Source organism: Denticeps clupeoides, chromosome 2, assembly GCF_900700375.1.
Source record: "Denticeps clupeoides chromosome 2, fDenClu1.1, whole genome shotgun sequence".
Taxonomy (NCBI): Eukaryota; Metazoa; Chordata; class Actinopteri; order Clupeiformes; family Denticipitidae; genus Denticeps; species Denticeps clupeoides.
In genome coordinates, this window is record NC_041708.1 from 1,470,599 (window position 1) to 1,486,410 (window position 15,812).

Sequence of the window (15,812 nt, forward strand, 5' to 3'; positions counted from 1 at the left end):
TGCAGGGCCTGAAGCCATGCCAACCATCTTCCCGCCCGTCTGCCCGACCCCTTTCAGTGAAAATCCCCGGTCTTTTTGGGAATAGCTGGACTGGAAAGCATGAAATGAAGCCATGTCCATCGATCGGATGTTTCTCCACATTTGTTGAAGGCCAACGTGACCATTAAATTCCAGAATTCCACCCAATATGATAGATTATCCGAAAACTCTGCATCCCATTGGAGTAATGGGGTGTAAAAGACAATTACAGGCTACTTGGATCAAAACAGCATTTGCCAAATTTGTGCTTCATCTAATAAAGTTTTTTTTTTTTTTTTTTTTTTTTTAGATATTGGCAGGTCGCTGGAACCTTTGGTCATCTTTTGGGGAACCTTAGGGCTTGTTCTCACAGACCTGCTCTCTCCTTACTCGCATAAAATCTGGCAACGCAGTTCATGCCAGTTAAAACCAAACTTTGGCATAATACGAGTGTTCTACGTATATAATATATATACAAGTTTCAACAATTCGTCCTCCCAACGAACGCATTTCTTTATTTATTCGTTCTTCTACCAGACAACAGAAGCCAATAGGGCCGGAACACAAGCATTCACACGTCATACCTTCCCAAGTCTCCATGATTACAGTCCTTCCAGACATCAGTCTGGATCAAAATTTAGGATAACGATGGAAAACCGAGGCAGAGGCGAGGCTAGGAACTCTCCGGCAAGGTGGATCTCCATCAGGGTGTAGGTGGTCACCAACCTGTTATGTCTGCAGTGTTGATGGAACACCATGCTCATGATAGCATCTTCGGGGCCACGGCCAGGCAGAAGACAAAATGTTCTAGTCAAGCGTCGACGTGTTGCTAAGATCCTATCACTGACCTAAAAGCCTATGTTTCGTGGCGATTGCATGGCCTGACCCTACAAGTCAGAATATGGCTGTGTTTCCAGGGAGGAGGAACGTTTTAAGAAACCCCCCCAAACCCCTAACCTTACCCATTATGAAGGAAAACAGTAAACCGCCACGAGAGTTTACACGCGTATCGGAACCCCTGAAGATGGTCTTTGACGTCACTTTGCTTGGGAGTGATTGTCTACGGCCGGGAAAGGAAAAGCCTTTTTCAGCAAGGGGGGATTCCCAGCATGCTTGTTTGTAAGTCCTGCACCTGATTGACAGATAAGTCCTGTTTTGATGATGCCACTTTGCTGGAACGGCTGCAAGGACGTACAGCTCTCCTCAGATTGTCCTCCTTCCTGCTTCAGGCAGTCCCCTCTCCCACGGAACGTCCAAAAACAACCAGAATCATGATCGTTAAAAGATAAAGCATCATCCTAAAGCAAAATTATAAGCATCTTATTATTATTAATCAAGTAAAGGGATATTGGCAATTGCTTCACGACACATAAATAAAGGCGTATCTCTCTATTCTCTATTCTCTAATAAATTATTTAACACAAACAGAACATTAAAAAATAAAGAACCAACAGCCCGCCGAGGTGCAGGCGGGAAGTTCTTCGGTCCAGCAGGGAACAGGGAGGGTTGCGGTTCATTTCATTCGCCCGTGCCAGCAGGGGGCGCTGCGGCCGCAGAACCGACAGAAAGACCCCGCTGTCAATCAGAAGGCCGGCTCGAGCTCCGGCAGCTACTCTTACTAGCCGCAGTGTCCTAGATAATCGTTTAAAAAAAAAAAAAAAACGGCAAAAAGTCGTACGGAAAATGGCTTATGGTGACGAAGGTGTGGAAAGTCGCTTCGGACGGTCTGTTGCTCCCCCTGACTGCATAGTTACGCCGGTTCTGCGGCGCGCCCGCCGGCCGCTCGCCAGGGCCTAGTACGGGGAGAAGATGATCGGTGCGTGCGTGGCCCTCAGGGGGCCTGGGGCGGGCCTAAAGAGGGCGGGGCTGAGCAGCGGGGCCTGGATGATGGGGGCGTGGCGCAGGGTCAGCGTGTTGGTCGCCATGGTGCAGAGGGCCGCCGGGGCCAGCGGGGACGGGAGGAATCCGGCCGCCAGCGTTTTGGACAGCTGCTTCTGTAGGGCCAGTTTGGTCTGCAAGGGGCCGTGAAAAGTACAGAAAACCAGAAATAATTCATCATTATTTATCACACCGATGACCAAGAACGACTCGCATTCATCAATTATCACATGGAATTGGAATAAACTGTATAGCGTGTGGGGTCCGCGCCAGGAATGCGCCCTGGGACAACGTCTGCCCAGAGCAGCTGGACAAACACCGGCGAGGGTACGGACGTCCTAATGCGTTTCCCCGTCGGGGCGTGTACGTGCCCGTCGGGTCACGGAGGCTTTTATTAGCTCCTTTAATAAACCGTAACTGTGGAAACCGTGTCCTTTCCCAGACGAGGGCCACCCCCTCCCCGCGTGACGAAATTCCCAGAGTCGAGCAGCGTTCCCGACAGGATCTGCGGTCTGAGAAAGTCACTTTCTACACCACTCAAAAACAGGGAAAAGAAAGACACAACGTGTCCCTCTGGTCTCACCTGAGGGGTGATGGCGTTGATGGTGCAGGGGTAGCACCCTCCGCCCAGGACGGAGGCCGCCCCGCCCGTGACCCCGTTCCACCTCAAGTTCTGCAGGAGGAGAGAGAGACAGCGCGGGGTGAGAGAGCTGCGGCGTTATAACACGTGCGGAGGAGGATGAGGAGGAGGAGGAGGAAGACGCTCACCGCCAGCACCGAATGCGTCTGGCTCTTGGTGTAGGGGCTGAACTTTGGTTTGGGCGGTTTTCCTGCCAGTCGGTCTTTGTGTCTCCGGCTGCTCATGTGCTGCAAGACGCAGGAAAAGGACACTAATACATCACACCATGTTGCCATTATCCAGAGCGTCTTACAATCAGTAGTTACAGGGACAGTCCCCCCCTGGAGACACTCAGGGTTAAGTGTCCTGCTCAGGGACGCAATGGTAGTAAGTGGGGTTTGAACCACACCGTCACGTAATGACGTGTAGCCATCACTACACGAAATGACCATCTACGTGAACTATCTGATTCTACCGATTACAACTTGATCAATCAAAGTGAAGTGAAATGAAAGTGAAGTGATTGTCACTTGTGATACACAGCAGCACAGCACACGGTGCACACAGTGAAATGTGTCCTCTGTATTTAACCCATCACCCTGAGTGAGCAGTGGGCAGCCATGACAGGTACCCGGGGAGCAGTGTGTGGGGACGGTGCTTTGCTCAGTGGCACCTCGGTGGCACCTTGGTGGATCGGGATTCGAACCGGCAACCTTCTGATTACGGGGCCGCTTCCTTAACCGCTAGGCCACCACTGCTCCCCGGGCGCCTGTCATGGCCGCCCACTGATACAATGCAAGTACTACTGACTGAGGGCTTTAATTTGCACTTTTATTAACCTAATGCATCCTCTTCAGATCTTTCTGGTCCATATCTCCGCCGTGTATTTAGCATGATTAGCAAGATCACAGCGCTTGCATAGGCAGCGGTGGCCTAGCGGTTAAGGAAGCGGCCCCGTAATTAGAAGGTGGCTGGTTCGAATCCCGATGTGCCAAGGTGCCACTGAGGTGCCACTTAGCAAAGCACCGTCCCCACACACTGCTCCCCAGGCACCTGTCATGGTGCCCACTGCTCACCAAGGGTGATGGTTAAATGCAGAGGACACATTTAACTGTGTCACCATGTGCTGTGCTGCTGTGTATGACAATGACAATCACTTCCCTTACTTACAGTCATCTGTCCTGCATGCCATCAGCAAATAAAATGGTTGTTCATATATAAATATGGGGCGTTAATGAATGGGAAATTATTGAGGGGGGGGGCACACACACCTGCTTAAGCTGCGTCTCGGAATTCACCGAGATCTCACACACTTCGCACTGGAAGGTCTGGCTGGCGGAGGCCGGAACGTTCTTGCTGCCGTGCCGCTTGGTCCGGGCCGCCAGGCGGGAGGAGACGACCTTCCCCCGTCTCCGCGGCTGGACGCTGTGGCCCTCCAGCATCAGCTTGTGCTTGGAGCCTGCGGGGGGCCACACATTAGCCACGACGCCCGGCCATCGTTTAGCAACCGCGACCTACGTGGGTCATCTGGAAAGCGTTGCCGCATCGGTCGCGCGGCAACCGCGGCCAAACACGCCAACAACACGACCTTAGAGGTCACGCACCTGTGGACTGTAGCAGCTAGTTCACCCGAAAACAGTCAAGTTTGACAGACGCTACAAATGTGATGTACGGGTATGATGAGAAGGATTGTTGGGGAAAAGCATGGAGAAAATTCTGAGAAAAATTGATCCGATCGATTTTGAAATGTGCAACAGAGTGTACTTGTGCTTCAAGACGAAATGACCCGAAGGCTTATCATGCCGAAAGGTGCAGAACGTACGCCAAACAATTCGATTCTAGATAATACAGGCGCCAAGAAAGGGCCAAACACGTGAGCGGACATTTAAATTAGGTTCATCAAAAGTGAATTATAGATAATGCTTCATAAGCTGCTTAAGAAGCAGTTCAAAAACCCACTTGTTTCAGACAAGTCCAACACACACACACACACACACATGCACACACACTCACAAAAACAAAAATCTAAATACATTTAATCATCTAACAATTCCCTGCATGCTCTATTCCTGACAAGTTGGGCCTTTCTGTAACTCAGAATCTATAGAATCCGAATGAGAATTTCTGGTGTCTTAATCTTGTAAAAGTAAAGTAAAGTAAAGTAAAAAGCATGGAAAAATGATACCTACGAAACAGGAAAACATGATAATGAACGTTGCCGTGTACGGTTACGGTGAGTTAGGCGGCTAGGTGTGAGATGATGGCGCACCGCTGTAATGGGCCTCCAGCTGCGAGGCGGAGTTCACCGTCACTTTGCACACTGGACAGTAGAGGTGCTGTTTGCTGCTCTTCTTGGGGTCCTTCTCACCCTCCTCCTCCTCCGCCGCGGCGGCGGTGCCGTCCGACTCGGCCTTGGCCGCCTCCCGCTGCTCCCCCGCCGGCTCCGCGGCGGCCGCGCCCTCCGACGGCGACGCGTCCGGGGAGGAGGTCTCTGATACGGGGGTGAGCATCACCGAGCTGCCCTGGCCCTCCTCCGTCTTCGGCTTCCCCGACGGGCCTGGCAGGGACGCACACACACCCGGCACGCGGTCATAATTCATATTTCGGCGTCGCCGGGGCCTCGGCCACGGTTATTACGCCGTAACTCGGCTTCATTGACTAGCGGGGGACGGGCAAATTAAATAGGAGCGATCGATCGGACAATCGAAGCGCCTCGCGCATGCACCGCGCCGCCGTGCATCACCCGCCCACCGCGCCTTTAACCGAAAGGTTGCGAGCGCGGTGGGCGCCTGGGATGGAGTGCACTTACTTCGTCCTAATAGGCGCTCTGGGGGCTTCTAGCCGAGAGGGACGGCGTTAAGTGTTGAGAAGGAGCTAGAAAGCAGCTCCAACACAGAAGAAGTCCGAAAAGTCAGCGGTGAGGCCCGGAGCGCCGGGACGCCGCAGTTTTATTCTAATGGTGGCCGGATTTCTGCACACGGAATGACCAGACGGGACCCAGTTTTAATCCTTCACAGATTAAACTTCAGAGGGAATATGCGGTCTTAATGAGACGGAGATTTCCTCTAATCCGCAGAATCACCGCCTTCAAACCGGAAAATTCAGTCGAAAAAAATCCGAATCAGCGGGGTCGACGAGTGACAACCAGACAAGGATCCTATGAGTCAAACAGTAATTACAGGTAGCTCATCGGATGAAGCCGAGTGGAATTTTCTTCCAAAATTCTGACTGGTGTGGAGATTTTTGATTATGTGCCAATTTTCACGGCTGATATCGCGAATTATGACGACTTAGATCGATAATTAACTGCATAAAGGTGGCCGCTCGTTCCCAAAAGTCCCGTTCTTACCGTCATTTCTAATAATAAAGCAGATTCGTGCAACTTGAAGACAAGCATCGGCTCACACACCTCGCATGCAGCCACGCGCTGCCAATCTTCTAAATCCTGAGGAATCTTAGCGCCTGGTCCTGGTCTAATCGTACAACTTGGCTCTCGTGCAGTAAAACAGAGTTGCCGCTTCCTGCCAGAAAGCGGTTTGAGGGACGCGAATCGAGTCTAATTAAGGGAGGTCCGTGTGTCCACAGAGCCGATACTCACTGCTTCCGTCCACCAAGCTGGCGTCCATCAGAGCTGGGGTCGCCTCGGTCTTCGCCTCGGTCTTCGCCTCGGTCTTCGCCTCCTCCGCCTCCCTCTTTTTCTCCCTCTCCTTCTCTCTGTCTTGGTTCCTCTGCTTGTTCTTCATGGCATCTATGGCTTTGAGCTTACGGGCGTGCTTGTGGCCTTTATAATGAGCCTCCGCTTGGTTCTGCAAACCGAACAAATCGGAGAACATAAGAAGATCACATCCACAGGAGCCGGTTCTGGCACGTCCACGGCGAACCGCACTTTCCCATTTTATCAGCATTCCCAAACTTCCCACTTTTGCTTCCGGGGCACCTGTTGGAGGAATAACCTACGCATCCTCAACAGCGGGTCTGAGCTCTCAACCGAAGCCCCGTCGGAACCAACAGGAAGTCCACCGAACGGCCGTACACGGCACCACATGCCTTCGGGAATCATCTCTTTGATCTGCAGCGGCCATCGGAATTCAGATCAGAACACCGTGCGCGCGGCGGACCTTGCGGAGGAGCGGGGCCGGTCCTCAAGCATCACAAGACTGGATCTCCCGTCCGGCAAGCTGCCGAGCACCAAATACATCCCCGAGCGCAAAATGTACCATTACAAAGATGCACTTACAAATATTCATGGCACTGTAAACATTCCCACCATGAATATTTGTGGAGATCGTCCTGGACACGTTCTAGCTCATGACGTTGATTCTGATTGGTTAGAATGACACAGCGGTTTTATCCGTGATAACCCAATCAGAACATGGTGTGTGCATTCCAGCGTGCTAAATAGTTCACCCATAGGCGGTGTGTTCATTAAATATGCAAGAAAGTTGTGGGGAAAAATGACTAGTAACCATTTATATCACATCTGTCATCTCTCTGTAAGAGCCATTAATGCCATCTTCACATTGGAAGTATTGTTCAAACCACTTCATTTCGTAAAGGGTTCAGTAGATAAGTTAGAGAAACAAAAGTGGACTAAATAGCCCCAAAATATTCGTCATTTGGTCTTATTTCACTATAATAATTTCATTTGCAGTGGCATGGTTACCTTCCCAACTGGTTTATATAAAACATTAACCCCGAAAAAAGGCGGGGTTTAAAAAGACTAAATAACCTGAATTAGTGATAAGTCATAATTGGACGCGAACTTCTGCGCCAGTTAGCTTGTTAGAAATAATCCTGGCCAGTTTAGTTGCTAAAAACTCACTGCCTAATTTGTTCTGTTTTCTTCATTCATTCCAGCGGGATTAGACTGGGAAGATTGGGCCCATTGCTCCGGGTCCATCCGTTAAATTTTTTTTTAGAGATTAATTCAGTACAGTACAGTACACTGATTTAACCCAGTTTTTGATATTGTTCAGGGTAGTGAAGACTTTCCAAGGTGGAAATCCGACATCAGGGGACGTTTCAGATGTCATTTCCAGCAAGGAATTTGGAAATTCCAACTTCTGAGCTCAAATGAAACACACCATAATTCCATCAGGAACTTTATGAAACATTCCAAACATGGCATAGTATGTTTGGTTCCTCAATATATTCTTCACCAATATACTGTGTATATATACACTGTTTCCTCAGTGCCCTGATGGGTCGAACGTTCGTTCGTCTTTTATCTCAGCGCCACAGATGCCCGAAGCTTGGACCCAAACCGGGTGACCCACAGCTTGCAGGAAACATCCAACAATTTCAGTCTGTCCTTGACCAACCAACCAACGACCCACCACATGCTAGAAACCGTGTCAGGACACGACTGAATTCCACCTGAGAGACCGTTGCAGGAACAAGAGGGTACAAATACCGGCCAGACAATAGATGCAGTGAGAAAAGCCCAGACGAGCGGCAGGGAACGTTTCCAGAACATTACGCAATGTTCCATACTGGTTCTGTTAATATGTGCCGTTTTATTTTAAAATCTAGTCGCTCTACTTTATATTCGTTACGTTCAAAAACTCTAAAATTCAAATTGTAGTATGTTACAGTTAAAAGTGAATGAAATTGAAGGGCAATTTCGTATTTCTTAGAAAACCTCAAGAAACAGCACAGAACCAATACACTGGGTTCCATCACAGAATACATTTAAAAATCTGTTTAAATATTCACTATATTCATAAATGTGAACAGTTGTGAACGGAATAACGTCTGTAACGCACACACGAGGAGCGGACAAATCCGTATATCTCTGCCGTGTGTGTTTTATTGCGTGAATAACATCCGTCCGACCTCACGGGAACATTTAGGAGAAAAACCCCAAATATGTTCTGCAGTCAGATCATGTTTTCTAAAGCACGCATGCACACACACACACACACACACACGCACACACACACACACACACACACACAGATAAGAAATAAGAAGAACTTGAAAAAACAGCAATTCCAGGGTGCTGACAGGCTGCAGGATCGCTCATGTTCGCTGCAGAGAGAGAGAGAGCAGATCATTTGTGTGTGTTTGTGTTCACCTTGTGTGTGTGTGTGTGTGTGAGTGTAAGTGTGTGTGTGCTACACTCTGAGGCTTTAAATGACTGCCGCTCGGAAGCGATAAGCAAGCCATTAAAAACACAATAGATCCCTCGCTAAGCCTGTAGACCACAGGAGAACCAGACCTGCTGAGCGGCAGGAACAACACACACACACACACACACACACACACGAAACGCAAAAAAACACACAAACACACACACAGGCGGGTGTAGAACGGTTCCCAGATGAAAGCATATATTTTTACTGCATCTATTCTGCAAACACCACTGTTCCCACTTCAGGTCCCGAAGTTCATCACAGCGAACAAGCCACAAAAATACGAACGATAATCACAAAAAGAACCAACACACAACGGCGAAGACGCACCGCGCTCCGGCACAGTCGCCGGAAAACGCTCTCAGCACGACAGAGAAAAGAATGGGCATAATCAGGACACACACACACACACACACACACACACACATTGCTAATTTATGCAGATGCCGGGTCAGGAGACGACGTAAGCAATGATCTGTCACTTCAGTTCATTGTTTGACGACATGCGCAATATTCTGTGTGTGTGTGTGTGTGTGTGTTGTATCTGTACATGTGTTAGGCAGAGATAAGGAGGGAAATTGTGTGTGTGTGTGTGTGTGTGTGTGTGTGTGTGTGCGTGCGTGCGTGCAAAAAAAAAATGGACAGGAAAAAAAAATGGACCAGTGCTTGTGTGTGTGTGTGTGTGTGTGTGTGTGTGTGTGTGTGTGTGTGTGAGAGAGAGATAAGAGTGAGGCATGAATGTGTAAGTGAATCTGTGTGTGTGTGTTTGTGTGTGCATCTATGACAGAGATAGGGGCTGAAATAAACAGTGCATGCACACATTCATGTAGGCATGCGATGGACGGAAAGAGACAGTGTGTGTGTGTGTGTGTGTGTGTGTGTGTATCACCACTGATTATGCACAAATTCTTTCCAGCAGATTCCTGCCATAAGCAGGACCCTCGGTAGCTCAGGGGGGCTCGTGTCAGCAGAGCCCCACCCCCGGGTTCTGGCGGCTGGAGGGGGAGCAGCGTTGGGGCGGAGGGGTTTGGAGGGGAGGGGGGCGAGGGCGGCCATAGCCTAACAGCACTGAGCACAAACACACACACACACACACACACACACACACACACAGTGTCACTCAGAATCAGCAACACACCCGAGCATCTCCCGCTAACAACCCCGTCTAGGGTTCTAACCTTCACCGCCTGCTAGCAGCGCCCCCTACGGCAGCCTGAGGCCGACCGCGAGTCCAGTTCCGGGGGTCATAGGTCAAACTCTGCCGGCCAGGCTGCAAGCACACATAGAAGAGGGGGGAGACGTTAATGACCTCGGGCCGCCATTAAAGCCCCGTCGTTATTCCTGAGAACTCAAGTAAAAGAGATTCATCTCAGCAACACACACAAGCCACATGCAGCAACTCAGCTTTCCCTTCTACTATTAAAATGCTAATCGGTAATAAAATGACTGCTGCACATCAGTGGTCGGGATGGGCTGAAAGCGTATTGATTACTGATTATCGATTTTTTTTAATGGTCTGTACTGGCATACTCTCCCACACACAGAGATTTAAAGGTCCCCTGACATTGTTTTGCTTTTATATAGATATTAGTGTCCCCTAATTCTGCATCTGAAGTCTCTTGGTGCAGAATTACAGCCACTTTGATCCAGTCCCACAATGACATTTCGCAGGAAGCGCCGTCTCACCATCTGTAGCTTTATATGCTAATGAGGAGGAGAGAGGCGGGGATGAGGAGGAGAGCAGCCTATAGAATTTGAGGGGACATTCGGGCAAATGACATCACCAACACCATCCACCAACCACAATGTTTGATACAGAAAGGAAGTCGTGTCGACATTTTTCCATAAAAAATAAAATGAACCCGCTGGTTCTACAGAGTCTCGCGTGATGGAACTAAAAAATACATTTGTGCTCATTTTTACGTTTTCACACGTTTGGAAGCCATGACAGTCGGTGGAGATAATGTTTTAGGGGAGGGGCGGGAAAAAGCATGAGAAACGGGAGGTAACCTTTCCCCTTATGACGTCATAAGGGGACAAATTCCTGATCCGAAACACCCTTTACACCGATCATCATTTCTAGCCACCGCAGGACCATAGACAGGCCAGGGGAACTCGTATTAATGTAAAATAATTTTCATGATAGGGGACCTTTAAATGAGCAAAGCTGCGATTTCTGTAAAGGATAAAAACATGTCTAACCTGTGAGGAAGTGAAAGGAGATTTCTGTGATAAGGAGGGAAAAAGAGCAGCGCTCTTCTGTAGCAGTGGGCATGCCGTGCACACACACACACACACACACACATTCATACACAGACACACACACATTCATACACAGACAAATACACGTGAGTCACCATTAGTCACCCTGAATGGAACAATCTGAAGAAGAATTCGGAATCTCTGCTCGGAATCTCTTTTGTGCGTGTGCAGAAATGAGGAAATTAAACAGGAGAATGAAAGGAAGATCTACATTGTACTTACAGATGTGGACGCGCACACACACACACACACACACACACACACACGGAATTAGGAAAGGAAGGAAGGTGCTTCTCACTAACGGTTGAGTTGAAGCGCAGATGGCAGATGTTGCAGGATATGATGGGCTTCTTCTTCAGCGGCGGCGGGACGCCGAACGTGTGGTTGATGACGGCCTTCTGCACCGGGTCCATCTGGTGAAAATGTCCACAGAGATTGTAAACCGTCACGTTAACTGGTCAGTTATGCTGGGGTCAGAGGTCACACAGCAACCACAGGAGTGTGGTACATGTAAGAAGAAATCCAAAACCGGACATTTCTGTTTCAGGTCAGATTCTGGCACAGACGTGGAAAAAAATAGAAGAATTTATGAAAATTGTTTTCAGATTTGAACAGAAAATGGTTAAACTTCTACCCTACAGTCTCATTCAAGGACAGACTGCATCAATAAAAGGACATTTGTGTCTCGCAGATTGATCGTATGTAACATTCTAAAAATTAGAGATAATGGGTTTTTGATTTTCTTTAATTTTTGCTAAATGAAAGTCCAAAAATGAATAATATTCCTAAGTCCTTTTACTGTGTTGCTATCAATTTATCACTGCTGATATACTTTATTTACTTATATAAGTAGTATTAGAATAAATTGGTCAGGAATAAAATTCCTACCATTAAATACTCCATATACAATGTATAAAAAAGCACTATGGGGCATCTTTAGTGATGTAACACACATCTGTCTTCTGTATTTATAGAAATAACCAGATAATAAGTGCAATTTTAGATCATGCAGAATTATTTCTGACACCCACACAGTGTAAAAGGGGGAGGAGCCTGTAGGCATGACTGATGCACCCCACATCCTCGTTCTGGATGATTTACACCCCTCCCTGCATACGGCCACACTGTTTCAGATCGCAGGCATCCAAAAATTTACCCCAAATGTACCTCCTCCTCCTCGGCCATATTGTCTCATAATAACTAAGAGGCTGAGGACGCTGGGACCAGAAAATGTACCCAATCTGCAACCCGGAATAAAAAGCTAATTTACACTCCCATTTACACACCCCTGCGTTCAGCAGCAATCATAACAGCACCTCACCATATCACTTACACTCAATCATTTACAAAACACTCATTTTCTGACATAATTACCACAATTCATCAATGCACTGACTGATTGTTTTACCATCAATTTGCATAATTTTACTACTAAAAAGTTTCATTTTGGAAATAAACTGTAATTTTGCTCTTTTCTGGCCTAATCCAGTCACAGATTAAAAAACAATTAGCCTTTTGTTAAAAACTGTATTATAGCAAATATTCTAAATATTTCAAACAAATCTAAGTGGCTGGTGGTTGAAATAATTATCTGTATAAAAAAAAATCACAATTATTTTTGGAATAATTCTGGATGTAAAACTGTAATGGATGTAAAACTGTAATGGGCAAATGCCATCACAGATTTGAAAACATATGAATATTTTCTATGTATTTTTTTTAACTATGAGTTTTTTCTGCTCTTTCAAAATAGCATTTTAAGCAAATATTCTAAATATTTCAAACAAATGTAAGTGGCTGGTGGTTGAAAAAAAATTTGTATGAAAAAAAATACAATTAGTTTTGGAATAATTCTGGAGGTAAAACTGTAATTTTGCCCATTTCTGGGCAAATGCCATCACAGATTTGAAAACATACGAATATTTTCTATGTATTTTTTTAACTATGAGTTTTTTATGCTCTTTCAAAATAGCATTTTAAGCAAATATTCTAAATATTTCAAACAAATGTAAGTGGCTGGTGGTTGAAAAAAAATTTGTATGAAAAAAAATACAATTATTTTTGGAATAATTCTGGAGGTAAAACTGTAATTTTGCCCATTTCTGGGCAAATGCCATCACAGATTTGAAAACATATGAATATTTTCTATGTATTTTTTTTAACTATGAGTTTTTTCTGCTCTTTCAAAATAGCATTTTAAGCAAATATTTCAAACAAATGTAAGTGGCTGGTGGTTGAAAAAATTTTTGTATGAAAAAAATACAATTTTTTTTGGAATAATTCTGGATGTAAAACTGTAATATTGCCCATTTCTGGCCCATTTCCATTGCAGATTTGAAGAAATCTGAATGTTTTTTTATATATATATATAAAAAAAATTTTAACTATAGGTATGAGTTTTTTCTGCTCTTTCAAAATGGAATTTTAAGCAAATATTCTAAATATTTCAAACAAATGTAAGTGGCTGGTGGTTGAAATTTTGTAGTATGAAAACATTTTCACAATAATTTTTGGAATAATTCTGGATGTACAACTGTAATTTTGCCCATTTCCGGCCCAATCATGCCACAGATGTAGAACATATTTGGAACAATATTTTTTTAACTATAGATATGCATTTTTTCTGCTCTTTCAAAATGTCATTTTAAGAAACAAATGTAAGTGGCTGATGGTTGAAATGTAACGTACATGAATGGCTATGAGTCCATCTAATGAATCGAATGCATCGACATCACCGCCCAATCATCCTTTCCAGCTAAAAAAACCCTCCCGGCACCTTGTCAAGTATATACATTGAACCTTAATACACACCTGACCTGTTCCACCACCAACAGTTGCAGTTGAAACCCTGCAAGCCAGGCAGTCAGGTGCATTTGTATTTCTGCAGCGTTTTCTAGAACGCCATAAAACTGTAGGGCTGCAGGGCACTCGTGTTCCGCTGCTCCATGACCTGGACCACACCACACCGGCACTCACCGTGTTGAAGTTGGGGAACAGGCTGAGGGCGCTGGAGCCATTGACCCTGAGCAGGGGGAAGTGTTTCAGGTCCAGCTGGGGCTGCAGGGCGCGGCCAGGGAGGGTCAGGGACGCCAGGAGGGGGCTGGCCTGGGCGGGACTTCCTGTTGGACCAGGAAACAGGATCCGGTTAGAATAATAATTGGTAGGGAAGGGGTCTTGTTTGACCCCGCCTCTTCAGCTCAATCACAGCCACCGCCGCCTTTCAGCCAATTAAACTGCACTTGATCTCTGATCTTTTCGGAGGTGAAACGTTCCTCTGGAGAGATTATTCACGGCGAACATTAACGGTAATCGGGATTAATTAAACTGCCACTCTCGCGCTTTCTCTCTACGCCGCCGCTCCCCCCTCTCTGTTGCCCGTCTTCCCGCCATGTTCTCGTCTCATCCCGCCCGTCTTTGCGTCCCCTCCCCACCTCGGTTCTTTGTGGCCGTGATTGAAAGGGGTGACGAGGGGAGACTGCGGCGCCGCGTCCTCTGATTAGCGCCGTGATTGGTGATTAGCCGGGAAACGGGAGAGCGGTTTAATTACGCGCTAATCGCATCAGGGCCCTGACGCCTCCCGCGCCGAGGCCCACGGGCGGCGGGCGCACGTACGATATTCCGGATCTGATAACAACTAAAACCGGTTCGTACGAGCCTGAAATGACTGCCGCAGCGGCATTACGCCACCCTGGTCACGGCACGGCGGACCCAGCCGCCATTCCACGTGGGCCCCGGCCATTTAAATGGCACGCTGGTGTTGACGGCCCCCCGTGCCCACGGCCAGGTGTGAATGCGGTATTTCTGCACGAGAACGGATCTGATAACAACTAAAACCGGTTCGTACGAGCCTGAAATGACTGCCGCAGCGGCATTACGCCGCCCTGGTCACGGCACGGCGGACCCAGCCGCCATTCCACGCGGGCCCCGGCCACGAGGCCGGCGAGCGCTCTTACACCAACGCAGGTGTGAATGCGGTATTTCCGCACGAGAGCGGGTCTGATAACAACAAAACGAACGGTTCGTTCGAGCCTGAAACGACTGCCGGTAATCCCGCGCGGGCCCCGGCCATTTAAATAGCACGCTGGTGTTGACGGCCCCCCGGGGACGGCACTTAAAACAGCGGTGGGGCTCGGCAGTCGGCGCCACATCGATCCCGTGTTGTCACTCAGGGACGCGTGGCGATAGAAAAAAGATGGCAAAGACGGCACGGACGCCGCGGGCAAGAAACGCGTGCGATGAAACCACTTTTATTATCCAGTAATATGAAATAAAGGGCAGGATAATACACCTTTAATTACAAGGATAATACACCTTTAATTACAAAAGAAAAAAGAACACTACAAGTGGAACATATTCATTAAAAGAAACGTCCGTTTCAGCTGCTGTGTATTAACACAGGGCCCACGGAGCACCAACATTCTACGCGGCGTTCACGCGAGGCCTACAGATATGCAGATCCAGCGTCTACTCGCCGCGTCCTTTATTACGGATCATTTGCCATGGATTCAAAGACCTAAAACCCGGCGCCGTGACAACGTTGCCATCGCACCTCGCTTGGACCAACGTTAGCCTGCCGTCCTGCTTTACTTGTAATAAAAAGTTGGTTTGTTTATTACATATTTGTGTAATGAACGCGGTGAATTTATTGCATAATAAAAACCACCGTAACAATCTCACAATCGACGTCGCCACTCTTCACGTTAGCCACGGGTTCTAGCCGACGTGTTCTTCTCCTCCGTGTGTCTTTTTGGGACGGAGCACGTGCGGCCCCCGCCCCCCGACGCAAGCCCGAGGGGACCCGCTGGTGTTCTAAATGGCTTTTTGGGGTCCGGGCGCGAGAACGTTGCCGGGGGCGATGGCTCCGACCGAAGCGAGGGAACGGCGCCCAGCAGCCGTGCGGC

General features: G+C 47.7%; 1 protein-coding gene across 3 annotated transcripts in view; it reads right to left on the reverse strand.

Moving 5' to 3' along the window:
- Window positions 1-284: 284 nt before the first annotated feature.
- Window positions 285-15,812, reverse strand: part of znf385c (zinc finger protein 385C) — a 65,415-nt gene continuing 49,887 nt past the window's right edge. For 2 of the 3 annotated variants that reach the window (XM_028969322.1, XM_028969323.1), the window contains 8 exons: window positions 13,888-14,030; window positions 11,214-11,324; window positions 6,114-6,321; window positions 4,785-5,072; window positions 3,787-3,974; window positions 2,665-2,763; window positions 2,480-2,569; window positions 285-2,030 (listed from right to left, as the gene is read on the reverse strand). In XM_028969322.1, the coding sequence (XP_028825155.1) occupies window positions 1,812-2,030; window positions 2,480-2,569; window positions 2,665-2,763; window positions 3,787-3,974; window positions 4,785-5,072; window positions 6,114-6,321; window positions 11,214-11,324; window positions 13,888-14,030 (1,346 nt within the window). In that variant the 3' untranslated portion in view covers window positions 285-1,811. The remainder of the gene's footprint in view (window positions 2,031-2,479; window positions 2,570-2,664; window positions 2,764-3,786; window positions 3,975-4,784; window positions 5,073-6,113; window positions 6,322-11,213; window positions 11,325-13,887; window positions 14,031-15,812) is intronic. The other variant, XM_028969324.1, reaches the window with a different exon arrangement.